This window comes from Chiloscyllium plagiosum, chromosome 26, assembly GCF_004010195.1.
Source record: "Chiloscyllium plagiosum isolate BGI_BamShark_2017 chromosome 26, ASM401019v2, whole genome shotgun sequence".
In the NCBI taxonomy this organism is placed as follows: Eukaryota; Metazoa; Chordata; class Chondrichthyes; order Orectolobiformes; family Hemiscylliidae; genus Chiloscyllium; species Chiloscyllium plagiosum.
Genome location: NC_057735.1, coordinates 32480632 through 32496241, shown reverse-complemented (window position 1 = coordinate 32496241; position 15610 = coordinate 32480632). Strand labels below are relative to the sequence as shown.

At 41.6% G+C, this 15610-nt stretch overlaps 1 protein-coding gene across 6 annotated transcripts in view; it reads left to right on the top strand.

The window, feature by feature from the left end:
• Positions 1 to 3532: 3532 nt before the first annotated feature.
• The window catches only part of LOC122563232 (ladinin-1-like), a 98309-nt gene continuing 86231 nt past the window's right edge, over positions 3533 to 15610 (top strand). For 5 of the 6 annotated variants that reach the window (XM_043716836.1, XM_043716833.1, XM_043716835.1 and 2 more), the window contains exon 1: positions 3533 to 3750. In XM_043716836.1, the coding sequence (XP_043572771.1) occupies positions 3713 to 3750 (38 nt within the window). In that variant the 5' untranslated portion in view covers positions 3533 to 3712. Of the gene's footprint in view, positions 3751 to 11043; positions 11190 to 15610 lie in introns of all 6 variants that reach the window. The other variant, XM_043716837.1, reaches the window with a different exon arrangement.

Genomic DNA, 15610 nt, shown 5'->3' with positions numbered 1-15610 from the left:
AGGTCAGGCAGCATCCGAGGAGCAGCAGAATTGACATTTCAGGCATAAGCCCTTCATCAGGAATCTGATTCCTGATGAAGGGCTTATGCCCGAAACATTGATTCAGCTGCATCTTGGATGCTGCCTGACCTGCTGTGCTTTTCCAGCACCACATTCTCGACTCTGATCTCCAGCATCTGCAGTCCTCACTTTCTCTTAAGTGATTATTTATGTGTATGTGAGTTTTTATTGTAAACATGCTCTCAAAGTGCTCTGAGTCCTTTGTAGCAGACCTTGTCTCTGAATCTGACAGCCTAGGAACCGGACTTGGACTGGCTGCAGCTTGCTCATGCCTGGTGAGTTACTACACATTGATCCTGGTTCCATATTACTCTCTAAAGGATGTGCAATACTAGAACCTGAGCTGATGGCCATAAGCATCCAATGAGGTGCTTCCGCATAAGGTGCATAAACTTGTGTGTCTTATTCACTGAGACTGTACTGACTTGCCGGGCAGCAGCGCTTGCATTTCTAAAAACAGAAATGTGTTAAGAGTGGGATGGGGGAGAGGAAGAAGGGTTACATAGGAAGCAAAAGGTTCATGTTTATACTATGTCTAGCTTGTACTTCATACCATATAACATAATGAGGGTGATGTAGGATTTGAGAAGATGCAAAAGGCAGGAACACAGCATCATCCTTGATGCTCTCAGTAATGCTAGTTGTAACAGTCTCAGTCACTAAGGTGGATAAAGTCAGAAGTCACATAACACCAGGTTAGAGTCCAACGAGTTTATTTGAAATCACAAGTTTTCGGAACGCTGCTCCTTCACAGCTCCTTCTTCTACTGAAGAAGGAACAACATTCCAAAAGCTTGTGATTTCAAATAAACCTTTTGGACTATAACCTGGTGCTGTGTGGCTTCTGACTTTATCCACCTTAGTCCACCACAGGTACCTTCACATCACAATTCAAAGTCTCACAGTCCCATGTCCACCACGGGACTCCTTGAATGCAGGTCTATCCTGTTACCTGATGGTTTTCTGTTGTTGTCTCATCTTATGATTGGTTTGATTTGATATGCTTTGATTATTGTCACATGTACTGAGATATAGAGACTAGTATTGTTTTGCATACTATGCATGCAAATCACACCATAATAAGTACATTACGATAAAAGAACAGAATGGAGACTATAGTGTTACAGAGAACTAATAGAGAAAAATCAACATAAATATATGAGAAGTCCTTTCAAACGTCTGATGACAGCGGGGAAGAAGCGGGGCAGAGTGTGGTTGTAGATCGAAAGTATTCTGCCTAGAGGTCAGTGTTGAGTGGGGTCCTGCAGGGCTCTGTTCTTGGGCCTCTGCTCTTTGTAGTTTTTATAAATAACTTGAACGAGGAGGTTGAGGGATGGGTTAGTAAATTTGCAGATGACATAAAGGTTGGAGGTGTCGTCGATTGTATCAAGGGCTATTGCAGGCTGTAGCATGACACAGACAGGATGCAGAGCTGGGCTGAGAATTGGCAGATGGAGTTCAACCTGGATAAATGAGAAGTGATGCATTTTGGAAGATTGAACTCAAATGCTGAATATAGGATTAAAGACAGGATTCTTGGTAGTGTGGAGGAACAGAGGGATCTGGGTGCGCAAGTACATAGATCCCTCAAAGTTGCCACCAAGTGGATAGGGTTGTTCAGAAAGCATATGGTGTTTTGGCTTTCGTTAACGGGGAATCGAGTTTAAGAGTCGCGAGGTTTTGCTACAGCTCTACAAATCCCTAGTGAGACCACACTTGGAATAATGTGTCCAGTTCTGGTCGCCCTACTATAGGAAAGATACAGAGGCTTTGCAGAGGGTGCAAAGAAGGTTTACCAGGATGCTGCCAGGACTGGAGGGCTTGCCTTATGAAGAAAGATTGAAAAAGCTTGGACTTTTCTCTCTGGAGAGAACGAGGAAGAGAGGACGCCTGATTGAGGTATACAAAATAATGAGAGGAATAGATAGTATCAATAGCCAGAGACTTTTCCTGAAGGCAGGATTGAGGGGTATGAGGAATCATAGTTTTAGGATATTAGGGGAAAGGTATAAAGGAGACATCAGAGGTAGGTTCTTTACGGATGGAATGCCTTGCCAGCTGTGGTGGTGGAAGCAGAGTCATTATGGACATTTAAGCGACTGCTAGACATGCACATGGAGAGAGGAGTAGAGGGGTGCATGGGTTAAGTTATTATATTTTACATTAGGATTAAACCTTGGCACAATATCGTGTGCCTTTTCTGTGCTGTACCTTTCTATATTCTATGTTCTATTCTTGAATCTGTTGTGCGTAAAAAAACTATCTCTTTCCTGTGCCAGCTTATCATGCAAACAAGATGGAAGACAGTGAGTGTGTTGTAAGGTTTTGAATGAATTCAAATTGAATCCAGTATTCAAAATATTTTGACCACCTGCTGCATCCCAAATGAATCTCATCTTTAAGGATAGATGGCTGACCTTAAGAAGTGTCGGCTGGCTTTAATTCATGCTAACTACGTACATATCTAGGTTTCCCCTGCAGAGTTACTACCGAGTCAAAGGTGCAAATTGGGATTGCACCGCAAACTCCAATCATGGTGCAGGATGCACTAATTTGATGAAGTGTGGGGTATTCGCATATTGCAATGCATGTATTAGAGAACCAGCACTGTTTAAATCGAAGCACCTTAGCTTTAATATCATAAAACGATGCAAGAAGGATGTCAGAAGGAGAACGGGTTAATTCTGTGTATTGTTGCCAGCTCAATGGACAAGGCATTATGAAATCCTGACATCGTGACCAACATACTGTTTTGCATGGCAGTTAAAACAAAAATACTTGCTTTAGCAATTGAAAAATTATGGGGACTAACCAGTCTGTGCTGTGTCCTAATAGTTCAGCATCCATAGAGATTCCAGTTACACAAGGTTGGGTGTGTTCTAAATACACTTAAGAACGCAGACTCTTGTGAGTTATAATCTTTAGTGAAAAAAAAATTAGTTTGAAACAAACAAACAAAGATAACTTCATACTTCCTGCAGCCCCTTATTCTGAAAACAAAATCCTTTGTAATCATTGTTAGCTTCCTTTTTAGAATCTAACTCTGTCCACTTAAGTACTTTGGTAGTTTCTTGTCAGTTGCTTTAAAATATTTAAAACTGGCATCATTTCAATGACAAGACGTAAACCTTTAGAAAATCAGGATTTTTTGATAATAATCGAAATAATTAGATTCGTCCTTTCAGTAATAAATGGAAGTTACTTCTACACTGCCATATTTCTTCCTCTATCAATGCACAATTATTTTGAACATAAACTTTTAAAAACAATAGGGCCGATTATAAGCCCAGAAGCCAGTCATTTCACACATCAATCTTTGTTATGAGATTCACATCTGCAGATGTTTTGATTTAGTTGTGAAATATTAACATGATGTTTTTGCAGATTCATATTTTTAATGGTGCAGCTAATAGGTAAGGTACAGCATACAACACAAGTGATAAGAACCACGTGATCCCACAGCAGGGGAGAGTATTAACAAGCTCGGGTGAAGGTGCGCTTCACTGACTGGATGAACATTATACAACAGATGACAAACAGTGAAGAAAGCTTATTTATTCATTCCGTGTAGAGTTGCTTAATTATATGGAGCAGCCTAGAAGCTAGCACTCGAGTTCATTTAGACACGGGATTAACTCAGCCCGAGGGATAAAATGTCAATAAACAAGAAAAATTGGACTGCTCTCTCCAGGTAGGTGTCTATTAATATTTAACACTTTTACTACTTCCGTATTAGTGCATGCATTTACACTTGAATGCTACAGGATAGTTGTCAGAAATACATAGCAAAGAAAAATTGTAGTCTGATGTATATGTAAATATGATGAAAAATAATGTTGTATACTATATCAATCCTGCTTTTTTAATATGATGAAATTTCAGGCATATAGGATAACAAAGTAGAAACAATATGTAAGCAAATCGCTTTTTGTCTAAACAAAAACATGAGGTGGAAGAGCTTGTCTGAAAGATCTTTTGTGTAACTGTTCTAGCAGATACGCTATTCAATTAATCAATCACTGGAATAGACTGCAGTTTGTTTAATTGACAAACTTTCACAACAGCAACTCTATGTATGATTAGCCCCAACAGTGTATTTCCCCCCCTCTTAATTCTTGCTTATTGGAATAATGGAAGTTTGACTGGCCATTACAGAGGTCTATGAGTCCTGAATTTGCTTTGCAGTGTTTATGTACAGACATATGTGAAAACAGATTATTTTAGATACATACATTATGGATATTTGTTTTCAAAATCTAGATTTTTAAAAATGATAAATGTGGTATATCTACCATTTACAATCTAATTATTATTTGTAAATGGTGCTGCACTTTCTTAATTTAATACCTGGCACTTACATTCTATTTTGTCAGGATTAGGAATGATGCTACCTGCACCCATCTTCAGTAGAAACCATTCCTTTCGTATATATACTTACAGTTATGTTTGTTGTCATGTCCCAGTGTTTCTTCACCTGTTAACAGCCAGTAATAGTCAAAGGATATTTTGAGCTGGAAGATGATTTGTTGTGGAGTTCCCTAGAGATCAGTATTGGAACTCCTGTCTTTCCTGATTTTATATTAGTGATCTAGATCTTGGTGTTCAAAGGATGATTGCAAAGTTTGTAAATGACACAAAATGTGGAAGAACTGCAAACAATGAGGAAGACAGTGGAAAACTCTAGAAGGGCATAAACAAGCTGGTGGAGTCAGACAGTCATAGAGAGGTACAGCACAGAAACAGATCTTTCAGTCTAACTCATGCATGCTGACCAGATGTCCTAACCTAATCCAACCCATTTGCCAGCACTTGGGCCATATCTCTATAAACCCTTCCTAATCACATACCCATCCAGATGCCTGGTGGAGTTGCTGGTTAGCTGGCAGGTAAGTTTCAATGCAGCAAAGTGTGAAGTGGTGCACTTTGGGAGCATGAACATGGAAAGAAAGTATAAAACAGGGGGCACAATTCCAAGTAGGGTGCAGGAGCAGAAAGATCTTGCTATATATATGCACAGACCATTGAAAGTGGCAGGACAAGTAGAGAGTGCATTAGTGAAGTCAATCCTCAGACTTACTAATCAAGACAGAGTCCAAGGCAAGGAGGTAATGTTGAAATTGCATAAGACATTTGTTAGCTTTTACCTGGAGTATTGTATGCAGTTCTATGTGCCACATAGAAAAGATATGAACATGTTAGACAGAGTGCAGAAACTGTATCTGTGCCATAAGAGACCTCTTAGCAAGATTAAAATCCCATTTGTTTCAGGTACTCTGTTTAACTGGAAAAGCCCCAATAAAAAAACTGAGACATGCTTACTGACTCAAATTAACACAGCAAAAACAAATTGTAATTATTTTAACTATTTTAAAATTGGTCTGGGCTGATGATGAGATCCAGGAGAAAGTGAGGACTGCAGATATTGGAGATCAGAGTCGAAGAGTGTGGTGCTAGAAAAGCACAGCCAGTCAGGCAGCATCTGAGAAACAGCAGAATCGACATTTCAGGTATCAGGAATGACTGATGAAGGGCTTATGCCCAAAATGTTGATTCTTCTGCTCCTTGGATGCTGCCTGACCAGCTGTTATTATGGGATCCACCTTTGTCTACTTGGATTGAATTCCAGGAAGTTTATCAAAATCAAACAGGTAAATTGCAAAGTCAAAACTCAAAACCACTCAAAACTAAAGCAATGTGGTAACCAGGAGTCATAGAATGCATCCAGTGCACTGCAAAATGATATACAGAAGGTGCTAAGTGGAAGCTCCTCTTTTCTAGCTGATGGAATAGGATTTATAATTTGTGTAAACCAAGCTTCAAGTCACATTCATGTTACTCTGTTGCTACACTATTATGCTTTTATCTGATGACTAATTTTGTAAAATAGGTGTGTAGCAAATCAGGCAGAGAGCTGGCAAGTGATTTCATATTCAAACAATATGTTACTATGAAATATTGTTTAAAACGTTTTGCAAAAATGTATAGGCATTGTTGCAGCCATAGAAATTTATCCCAGCAAGTAAGATGTTCCTTAAACAGCTCTTTGTCAATAAATATAAGAGATCTTCCCATTTCAGGAATTGAATAGGCAATTGTTAACATGATAGCACTCACCCTTTTAGCTATGGAGAGCCACTCCTTACATGCAGGCAACTCACTACATGTAGCTAATCAGTATAATACACAATTATGAATAGAAATAAGTTGACATTGCTATGAAACTTTTAAATGCCCCAAATTTATGTCAGTTCAAATTTGAACATGTCTTCCACAACTTAGAATGGAAAGCATTTAAACAAGCATTATAGCAGTAATGATATAGGAAGGAAAATAATGGGCTGGGAATTTATGGGTGGGGAATGCAGTAGCTCCCCTGTCTGTCAGGAAAATGGTTGGCTATTCCTTAAGGGAAATGCAGACGTTTGATATGGAGTCCTCCATAGACATTGCACTACACTGCAGAAAAAGGAATGAGCTGAACGTGTGGCACAGTAGGGAGAAGCAGATCCCTAGAGAAATATACAGTGTAGTGAGGTGAATGAAATTGAATGGACCTGGTGAACTCATGATTTTGTTTTTTGATTATTGAGCACCATCTCCAAGACAAAGACACCTAAGCAAATTAGTATACATTTTTCAATTAATATGTCTTATGATATTGTGATCCAGACCTTAACTAGTCATTGCAGCATTTTCTATGAATGATTGTGTGCGCTGGAAAGCAGCAAAGTGATTTACACAAGATGGTAGGAGTAAATTCGATAGCAGTTTTAATTCTATCTCAACCTATTTCAGCAGGATTTATTTCCTCTCGACTATTGTTCTGGACAGTTGCTGCCCAGGCCTGCATTATCTCAATTCACTTATGGTTAAGGTTCAAATGAAGAGAGAAGGCACCTGAATAATTACTTGAGATATTCACGGCACTGCTATGGTACAGATGTATCTCAAATCATCTCTTGTTCTTAAATTTTCAAGACCATATAAAAAGAAAGATCTTGGCATGAAATTCCATGCTCTGTTTTCTATTTGCAAATCCTAAAATTCAGACTTCAGGTCGTGTGGCACAGAGGTCTTGCTACTCATGCCGGTGTTGGTAAAAAGAAAGAAAGAAAATTGAGGTTGACGACTGTGTTAGTTTAAGGGAAATAAACAGTAAAACATGGAAATGTTGCATTCTGGACCAAATCCTCTTGTATACCTGAAAATAGAACTCCAGCACATCTGAGTAATTTCACAGTTTTACGGAGATATTTTAAAAACTTTTTCTTCCCCCTCTGTCAATTGCCTGCCTCATCAGGTCAATCAACTCGGAGAAAGTGCAGACTGCAAATGCTGGAGAGTCAGAGTCGAAAAGTGTGGGGCTGGAAAAGCACAGCAGGCCAGGCAGCAACTCCGGAGCAGGAGAGTCCAGATGAAGGATTTATGCCCAAAACATCAACTGTCCTGCTCCTCGGATGCTGCCTGACGTGCTGTGCTTTACCAGCACCACACTTTTCGAATCATCAGGTCATTCACCTGCCAGTGGTACTGATCATAAGCTAAGGAATGAAAGAGTTAGCATTCAGTGCCGATGGCACCTTCCTCAACTTGGCTTGACATATTTTGCCTATCCCTAATTGCCCTTGAGAATCTGGTGGTGGCTGGCCACTTTAGTCTATCTGTTGTAAGGGCACCCGCAGTAAAATTAGGAAGGGAATTCCAGGATCTTTATCCAACAATGGTGAAGAAGAAGCATGACAGGATACTATGTGCTGGGAAGGAACGTCCAGGTGGTGTTGTGCTGCCATTTCCTTTGAGGTAGTAGGGGTTGTAGATTTGGAAGGTGCTGTCAAAAAAGTCTTGGCATCATGTTTCCACATTTTTCCATGTATATTGATGGTGGTGTGAACACTTCAATTCGCAGAAGGGTCATTGATCAAGCAGGTTACTTTGTTCTGGATAAAGCTAATCTTCCTAAATGCTGTTGGAGCTGCACTTGGAGTGGCAAGTGGAGAGTATTCGCATGCATTCTTGACTCGTGCCTTGTACATTGTCAGCAGCCATTGAGGAGTCAGGAGTAAAATTATGGCAGATTTCCCATCTCTGACCTGCTTTTGTCACCACGGTATTTCTATCCAGTTGGGTTTCTGGTCAATAGTGACCCCCAGGGTGTTGATTATAGGATACTAAATGATGATAATATTAAAAGTCAAGTGGAAACAGTAATATTATGAGGACAGGTCGTATGAACCTGGCTTGTATTCCTTTGAGACGAGAGCTTGATAGGTAATCACTCAAAGAGCTGAATCTTTCATTTCTTTGGCTAAGGGTGAGTTGTGTTGAGTTTTTCTTTAGAGGGATTCTTGCCATGCGGCCTAGTAAGATTCCTCTCTGTCTCTTACCAAACTCACCTTGCGAAAAACCCACCCCCACCCCATGGCATGCCTCAGGTCCCATTGTGTCCTGATCTTACTAAGTGCCGTTCCTGAAATAACTCCCTGCTCTCCAGATATCTGCTTGCACTTAAAAGATGGTCAGCCTGGGACTGTCATATTGCAGTTCTTGACATTTGCCCATATGTGGCATACAGGGGGAGTCAGGGTGCTGCTTTGCAGGTAGGGGCTGAGAGTTTCCTGCTAGATCTGGCGGTGCCAATGTGGGACTTCCTCTCCCCCCCCCCCCCAGGACCAGCAATGGAGACTAGGTCACCAGGTCATGACAAACTGGTCTGAAGTTGCCACCCGACTTAGTGAAGTCTCAGATGTCTGGAGGAAATCCAGCAATACAGAAAGAAGGGCAATGTCCTTTTCCACTTCATCTAGTGCCACCATCCTCTCTGTGATACCTTACACTTAATCTGTCTCAGCCACTCTACCCCAACTGCCACCAAGACATATGTTCTACCACTCTCACTATTGCCCTCATCTTGCCCACTCATCCTCACCCACCCTTACCCCAACACTACTAACCCTGCATGCCCTCTGTGCCACCTGCTCTCTCAGTCGTGACAAAGCCCTGAAATCACAGCTCTGCCTCCCGCTTCCATCTTCCTCAGTACCTACCTCTCTCTCCTTGCAGGAGGAAAACAACCTCCAATAGGATAGAAAATATCAAGACAGGTGTTAATTTCTCACCCTTTATATGGAGAAGATCCTGATGCTGATCACTCAGTGGCTGAGTGACCATGTCCAAGCCACTGGATTGGTATCAGAGGCTGCCCTTGACTTACTGTGCCAAGTCCCCCTAAGTGAAAGTTATTAACCTTGACTGGGCACTGCTGACAATCATGACAAGCTTCCTAGTTTTGTATCTGTGCAAAATGGCAATTCAGGACAGAAGTAACATGAACGTAGTAGCTCTGGCTCCAGGGCAAAGCTCACAAAGGCCTGACAAGACAATGCAAGGCAAGAAAGCTGGGAGCATCCAGGTATGCTCAGAGTGAGTGAGTGCTCTGACAGTCCAGAGATACACCTAGTCCAGCGCATGGCCTGGCTGTGAGTCCATGAATGCATGGTGTCCTTGCAGCAGCAGAACAATGATATTTGTTGATGCAGCCCAAGGTGCAGCTTTGAAGTATGGCAATATCCTGTGTGGGTCTGAGATGCGTCATGAGGATTCTTAGAGGTTGGCATATGTTAACTACCAATGTCTCACGATGTAGGCTGAGGCCAATGCCTATGGAGCATGCCACGAGATGTTGTTGCCTGGTATCCAACATGGCAGTCCTTTGGAGCCAGTGGGGAGTTAAAGTCACCAGGTATCCACTCTAACTTGCATTCTGCATTTTTTTTTGACAACTGGATGTAAGGTGCTTTATGTAAGGTGGCAAGCTGAACATTAATGAGGTGATTTGCAGCATTAATAAAGCATTTATGAAGCTGTAACCCTACTTAATTAGCAAATCTGAGGGGAGGTGATGGCCTGTTGGGATTAATGCTGGACTGTTAATCAGAAATCCAGCTAATGTTTGGAGCTAATTTTGAATCCTGCCATGGCAGATGGTGGAATTTGAATTCAATAAAAACCTAGAATTTAGAGTCTAATGATGATCATGACTCCATTATCAGTTGTTAGAAAAACCCACCTGGTTCACTAATGTCCTTCAGGGAAGAATATCTGCTGTCCTAGTCTACACATGACTCCAGACCCATAGCAATGTGGTTGTCTCTAAACTGCCCTCTGGCTAATTGAGGATGGATAATAAATGCTATTCTAGCCAATGATACCCTTATCCTGAGAATAAATTTTAAAAAAAACTTGAGGCTGCCTCACAAGAGACCTACCATGTTGCTCAGTGAAAGCATAAAAGATGTAGTGAGATGGTCTCGATGTCAGGATAGTCCTTGACAGACATCTTGTACTATTCTGCTATAAATCTAGCATTATCAGTGTAGCTCAGACCTAGTAAAATTCTGCTCAAACTGTTAAAAATGATAAAAGGATTTAAAAGTTTAGATGCAGGTTAGACCCTCTGGTTAGGCTGTGTTGTGCAAGAGAGCACAATCTTAAATGCAGAGCGAGACTATTGATAAATGAAATCAGCAAGTTCTTTTTCCCATAAAAGTGGATGAAATTTGGAGATTCTCTTCAGGAGACCGTGGGTATTATATTAATTGAAATCTGAAAGGTTGAGATGGATATGTTTTTATTAAGTAACAGTATCAAGGGATTAAAATCCAAAGGTGACTCAGTAGAGTTCAGGTAAAGAACAAGTATGATCTAACTGAAAGCCTGAGGGTCTGAATGACCTCCTCCTGTGATTCAGCGCTGAGTGATACCAAGCTGATATTTCTGTTGATTGACCTCGAACTCTCCCAATTTATCATGTAGTTTCTCAATTTTAATACTGTGTTGTAAGTGCTGGCAAATTTAGCACAATTCTACTTGGTATCTAATATCTTGTACAACCCCTCCCTTCACACCATTTATTAATGAGAAATCATATTGTAACTCCTCTGTTAAGAACAATTCAATCATTTGTTGTCTCTTTTCTGTTAAACAGAACAAGACAGTTATGTAAAACCACGCTCTAGAGAATCTATACTGCAACGTAGTAGAGATATTCTGCAACCAACATAAATGAGCAGGAATTTGGTTTTATTTTCCGTTCTCAGCTTAGCTGTAATTTTCTCCTCCCCACTCATAAAGGTACATACTTTTGATGTCTGTTAAGTTCCAAATGTTCTCCATGTTTGAGTTTACTGAGGAACTATTGGCACATTCCTACAAGCACATGCACGCACATGTCAATGTATAGCAATCCAACAAACAGAGACTAAGGCCAATTGCATCACCTATATTATCATGTTGGCTTGGATCAACATTTTCAACAGGATGAAATGTAGGTCTTTGAATTATACAAAATACAATAATTTTGTTCCTGTCTCATCTGAGTCATCAGGGTAATATCCAATTTGCAGGGGAAATACTTACTGTCACCTTAGGTAACCATTAGTCACTGTTGGTGGCCCACTTGACTGGGAATACTCAATAAAGTACAGAAATGTTTGCCATAGGCTGTACTTGCTGTAGAGGGAGTATGGTGGAGGAATGATGGCAGGGCTGTTGTATGAGAGATAATGGTTCAAATGGGCTTGTGTTTACTAGATTTCAGAATAACGAGTGGAGATTGAAATGTAAACAAAATTAAATGGGGTGGACAGATTGTTGGAGAGTCTAAAATCAGGGTTAAAATTCTCCGGAAAATACGGTCTGTCATTTGAAACTGAGATGAGGAAATACTTTTCCACTCCTAGGATTGTAAATCTGTGGAATTCACTGCTACAGAAGACTTTGAAGGATGAGTCATGAAATGTATTCAAAAAAGATAAATAAATCTTTATATACTGAAGACATAAAGTGGAAGAAGGAAGAAATATGACCAAGAAGATCAGTGTGGTCATGTTGAATGGCAGAGCAGGCTCAAAGGACTGTATGACTTACTTCTGCCTCTAGTTTCTATGACAGGATATTCAATATTCTTGGGTGCATGGTGTTAAGGAAAGACAGAAAATGAAGGAGAGGAAAAGGAAAACAATACATTGCTAGATAGAGAGACAATGTCGCAGAGGAGTCTGGAATCTATTTGGCCAAGGAAAAGAAGGGGTTATGATGACTTTGTTCTGTGTAATCTATGGTCCCTAATAGTGGCCTATTACAACAAAACATAGATTATCTGAATATAGATTGAGACCATAGAAATATAATGGACAGAGTGGGCCAAGAGTTCATAGTGTGTTGAGAATTTTCTCCTCCAGTGTGTTTCCTATCAATGTAACATGAGGCACTGCTAGACTGAGTTCTTATGTGGACCAAGTTTCATTAAGATAATATCTAAGCACCAGTGATCATTGTACCATGTAGTTTAGTTTGACTATAGAAATGGACAGGGAGCAATCTATCATATGAATAACTAATAGAGGAAAACAATTCCAATTGAATAAGAATGGAAGTCGGTCAGATTAATTGCAATCAAAGTTTTGTGGCAATATAATAATTGAACAATGGACTGCCTTTACCAAAGAGAGAGTTTGAGGACAGTCAATGTATATTCCCATGAAGAGGAAATGTAGGACAAATAACAGTTCTGTGTATGATGAGCTATGTGGATTAAGATGAAGAAGAAAGCATGCACTTATGACAGATATCATGTCAATAGGAAGTGATGGAAATTGCAGAGGCACTGGCAATTATTTTGCAGTTTTTCCTGGTCTTGGGTGGTTCAGGAGGGTATATCATTTCAAACATAATGTCTTTAACAGTAGACCAGTCAGGTCAACTTCAGTGGTGGGAAAACTTGGAGAAACAATTAATTGGGATAGAATTAGTTGTCACATGGGAAAATATGGATTGGTTCACAAGAGTCAACATGGTTGTGTTGAAGGAAAGTCATGGCTAACTAATTTGTTAGTTTTCTGAAGAGTGAACGAAGGGAGCTGATGAGGGAAAGGCAGTTCACAAAGTAGAATACATACATTTTTTAAAATGTCAAGGGTGTGTACATCTTGCTGTATATCAGTGCAATTTAGAACCTGTACAATGTAGCAGCAGCATTCATGCCAAACACCCTGCATCTGCACTAAGCAGTGGGACCTAGTCCAGGTGGGAGTAGTCTACACTGAACTCTGTGTGGGCACCTGTCCGTCAGGGGGCCCAACACAATCAGTGAAGGGTGGCCTCCAGTTTTCTCGCTCATTTTCTCACCTTGTATGTTGGCCTCCAAAACCCATACATGGCAGCAACTTCTGAAACCAGAATTCAGTGCCATGATCTGTGTGCTGTTGCTGATTGCCATACATGAAATATTGGAGTGGCTGTGTGCACAAAACTTAAGTGAACATTGGTGGCCTTATACACCAGTCCTGGGTTTCAGCCACAGTTAGGCATCTGGCTGTACGTAGATGTGGGTCACAGTCAGCTCTTTGTCTCTATAGCAGCCAGTCCAGGAAAGAAGTCTGCCTCAGTCCACGAAGTACATTGCACACTTTCCAATGTTCAGCACATTGGCCACAATGGCATTTGCATTGAGCAGGATTTGTGAGGCGATATGTGATGGAGACAGCTGCATGTGTGACCAGTCACTGGGCATTCACATGGATTGAACATTGGTGATTGACACGTGATATATTGATAACACAGGCATGCACTTACTGGCCAACCTGCAGCATTGGCCATCTCTGTGTGTTGCATCTCCCCAACACCATCACTGCTGGGAATCTGCCTAATTTATGCACTGCCTACTGTTCAGTTGGCTATGTTGATGTCAGGGATATGGGGGAGAAAGTGTGGAAGTGAGTTACCATGTACATACACTGCTGCCTCTGTACCCACATGATGTAATTGGTGCTCAACACAGCAAACATTATGCCTCTTTAATGCCTAAGGATTGAAGCTACAGGGCACAATGCATCTGGCCCCAGCATAGGGACATGGATAACTGCATGTTCGATGAAAAACAAACATTTATGAATGGCACAAATTATTTACATAGTTGCTAATCATGGCCCTCGTTCTCCTCTCTTTTCTCTCTGTAATACACAGTTCTCCCCTGGTACACAGATAGTCTAGAGGGAGCCAGCTTCATAGCAGATGCTTTTGGCCTTGAAGGTATGAGGAGAAAGTGAGGTCTGCAGATGCTGGAGATCAGAGCTGGAAATGTGTTGCTGGAAAAGACACATTCACAGTGAGTGAAATCTGCCATGGGGCTGTGTGTATCTCCTACTGTGACTTGGCATATCCTGGCACTGTCCTGTCTGCTTGTGAGGACAGGGACCTGGAATTGGGTCAGAGTCCCCACCACCCTCCCCTCTTTCCATACTTTTGGTCCTTAGGGCCAATGTCTGGGACAATGGAGTGAAGGTGACAGCGGCATGGTGGCTCAGTGGTTAGCACTGCTGCCTCACAGCAGCAGGGTTCCGGGTTCGATTACCACCTTGGGTGACTGTCTGTGTGGAGTTTGCACATTCTCCCTGTGTCTGCGTGGGTCCCCTCCGGGTGCTCCGGTTTTCTCCCACAGTCCAAAGATGTGCAGGTCAGGTGAATTTGCCATGCTAAATTGCCCATAGTGCTAGGTTCATTAGTAAGAGGGAAATGGGTCTGGGTGGATTACTATTCGGAGGGTCGGTGTGGACTGGTTGGGCTGAAGGGCCTGTTTCCACACCATAGGGAATCTAATCTAACTCTGCATCATCCCTAAAGGCTGCTGGGCCTGTCCTTCAGTGGCCAATGCTAACCTGCCAATGGAGGCAATCATGCAGTCGCAGGACTGACTGCATCCTCCACCTTCTCAGCGATTGAAGGCCATTGCATCTCACACATCTGCTCTTGCCGAGGCCACAGGATCATCTCCTGTTGGGGTCTGAGCCAGTACCTCATCTCCAGCTCTCCTTTGAATGCCAGTGACCTGGGACGTTTCTCTGTCCCTCATCTGCACTGCAGTCAGCACAGCCACATTCCGTTCGCCTATCACCCCCACCAACATTACATTATGGGAGCTGGTGGGGTGTCCAGGAGGCACTACTCACACACACACACAGATACAGAGACAAGGCAGACACAGATAAACACACACACTTTGGACTTTTGTAAGGCGTTTCATAAGGTTCCTCATTGTAGACTAATGGAGAAAGTGAAGTCACATGGTGTGCAGGGTGTTCTAGCTAGTTGGATAAAGAACTGGTTGAGCAACAGGAGACAGAGTAGTGGTTGAAGGGAGTTTCTCGAAATGGAGAAAGGTGACCAGTGGTGTTCAACAGGGGTCAGTATTGGGTCCACTGTTGTTTGCAATATACATAAATGATCTAGATGAGGGCACTGTTGGTATGATCAGCAAGATTGGTGGAGTAGCAGAAAGCATAAGGGACTGTCAGAGAATACAGGAGGGTATAGATAGACTGGAGAGTTGGGTGGAAAAGTGGCAGATGGCTTTCAATCCAGACAAATGTGAGGTGATGCATTTCTAGAGTGAATTATACAATGAATGGAAGAACCTTGGGAAAAGTTGATGGGCAGAGAGATCTGGGAGTGCAGGTCCATTATACCCTGAAGGTAGCTGGATAGAGTGGTTAAGA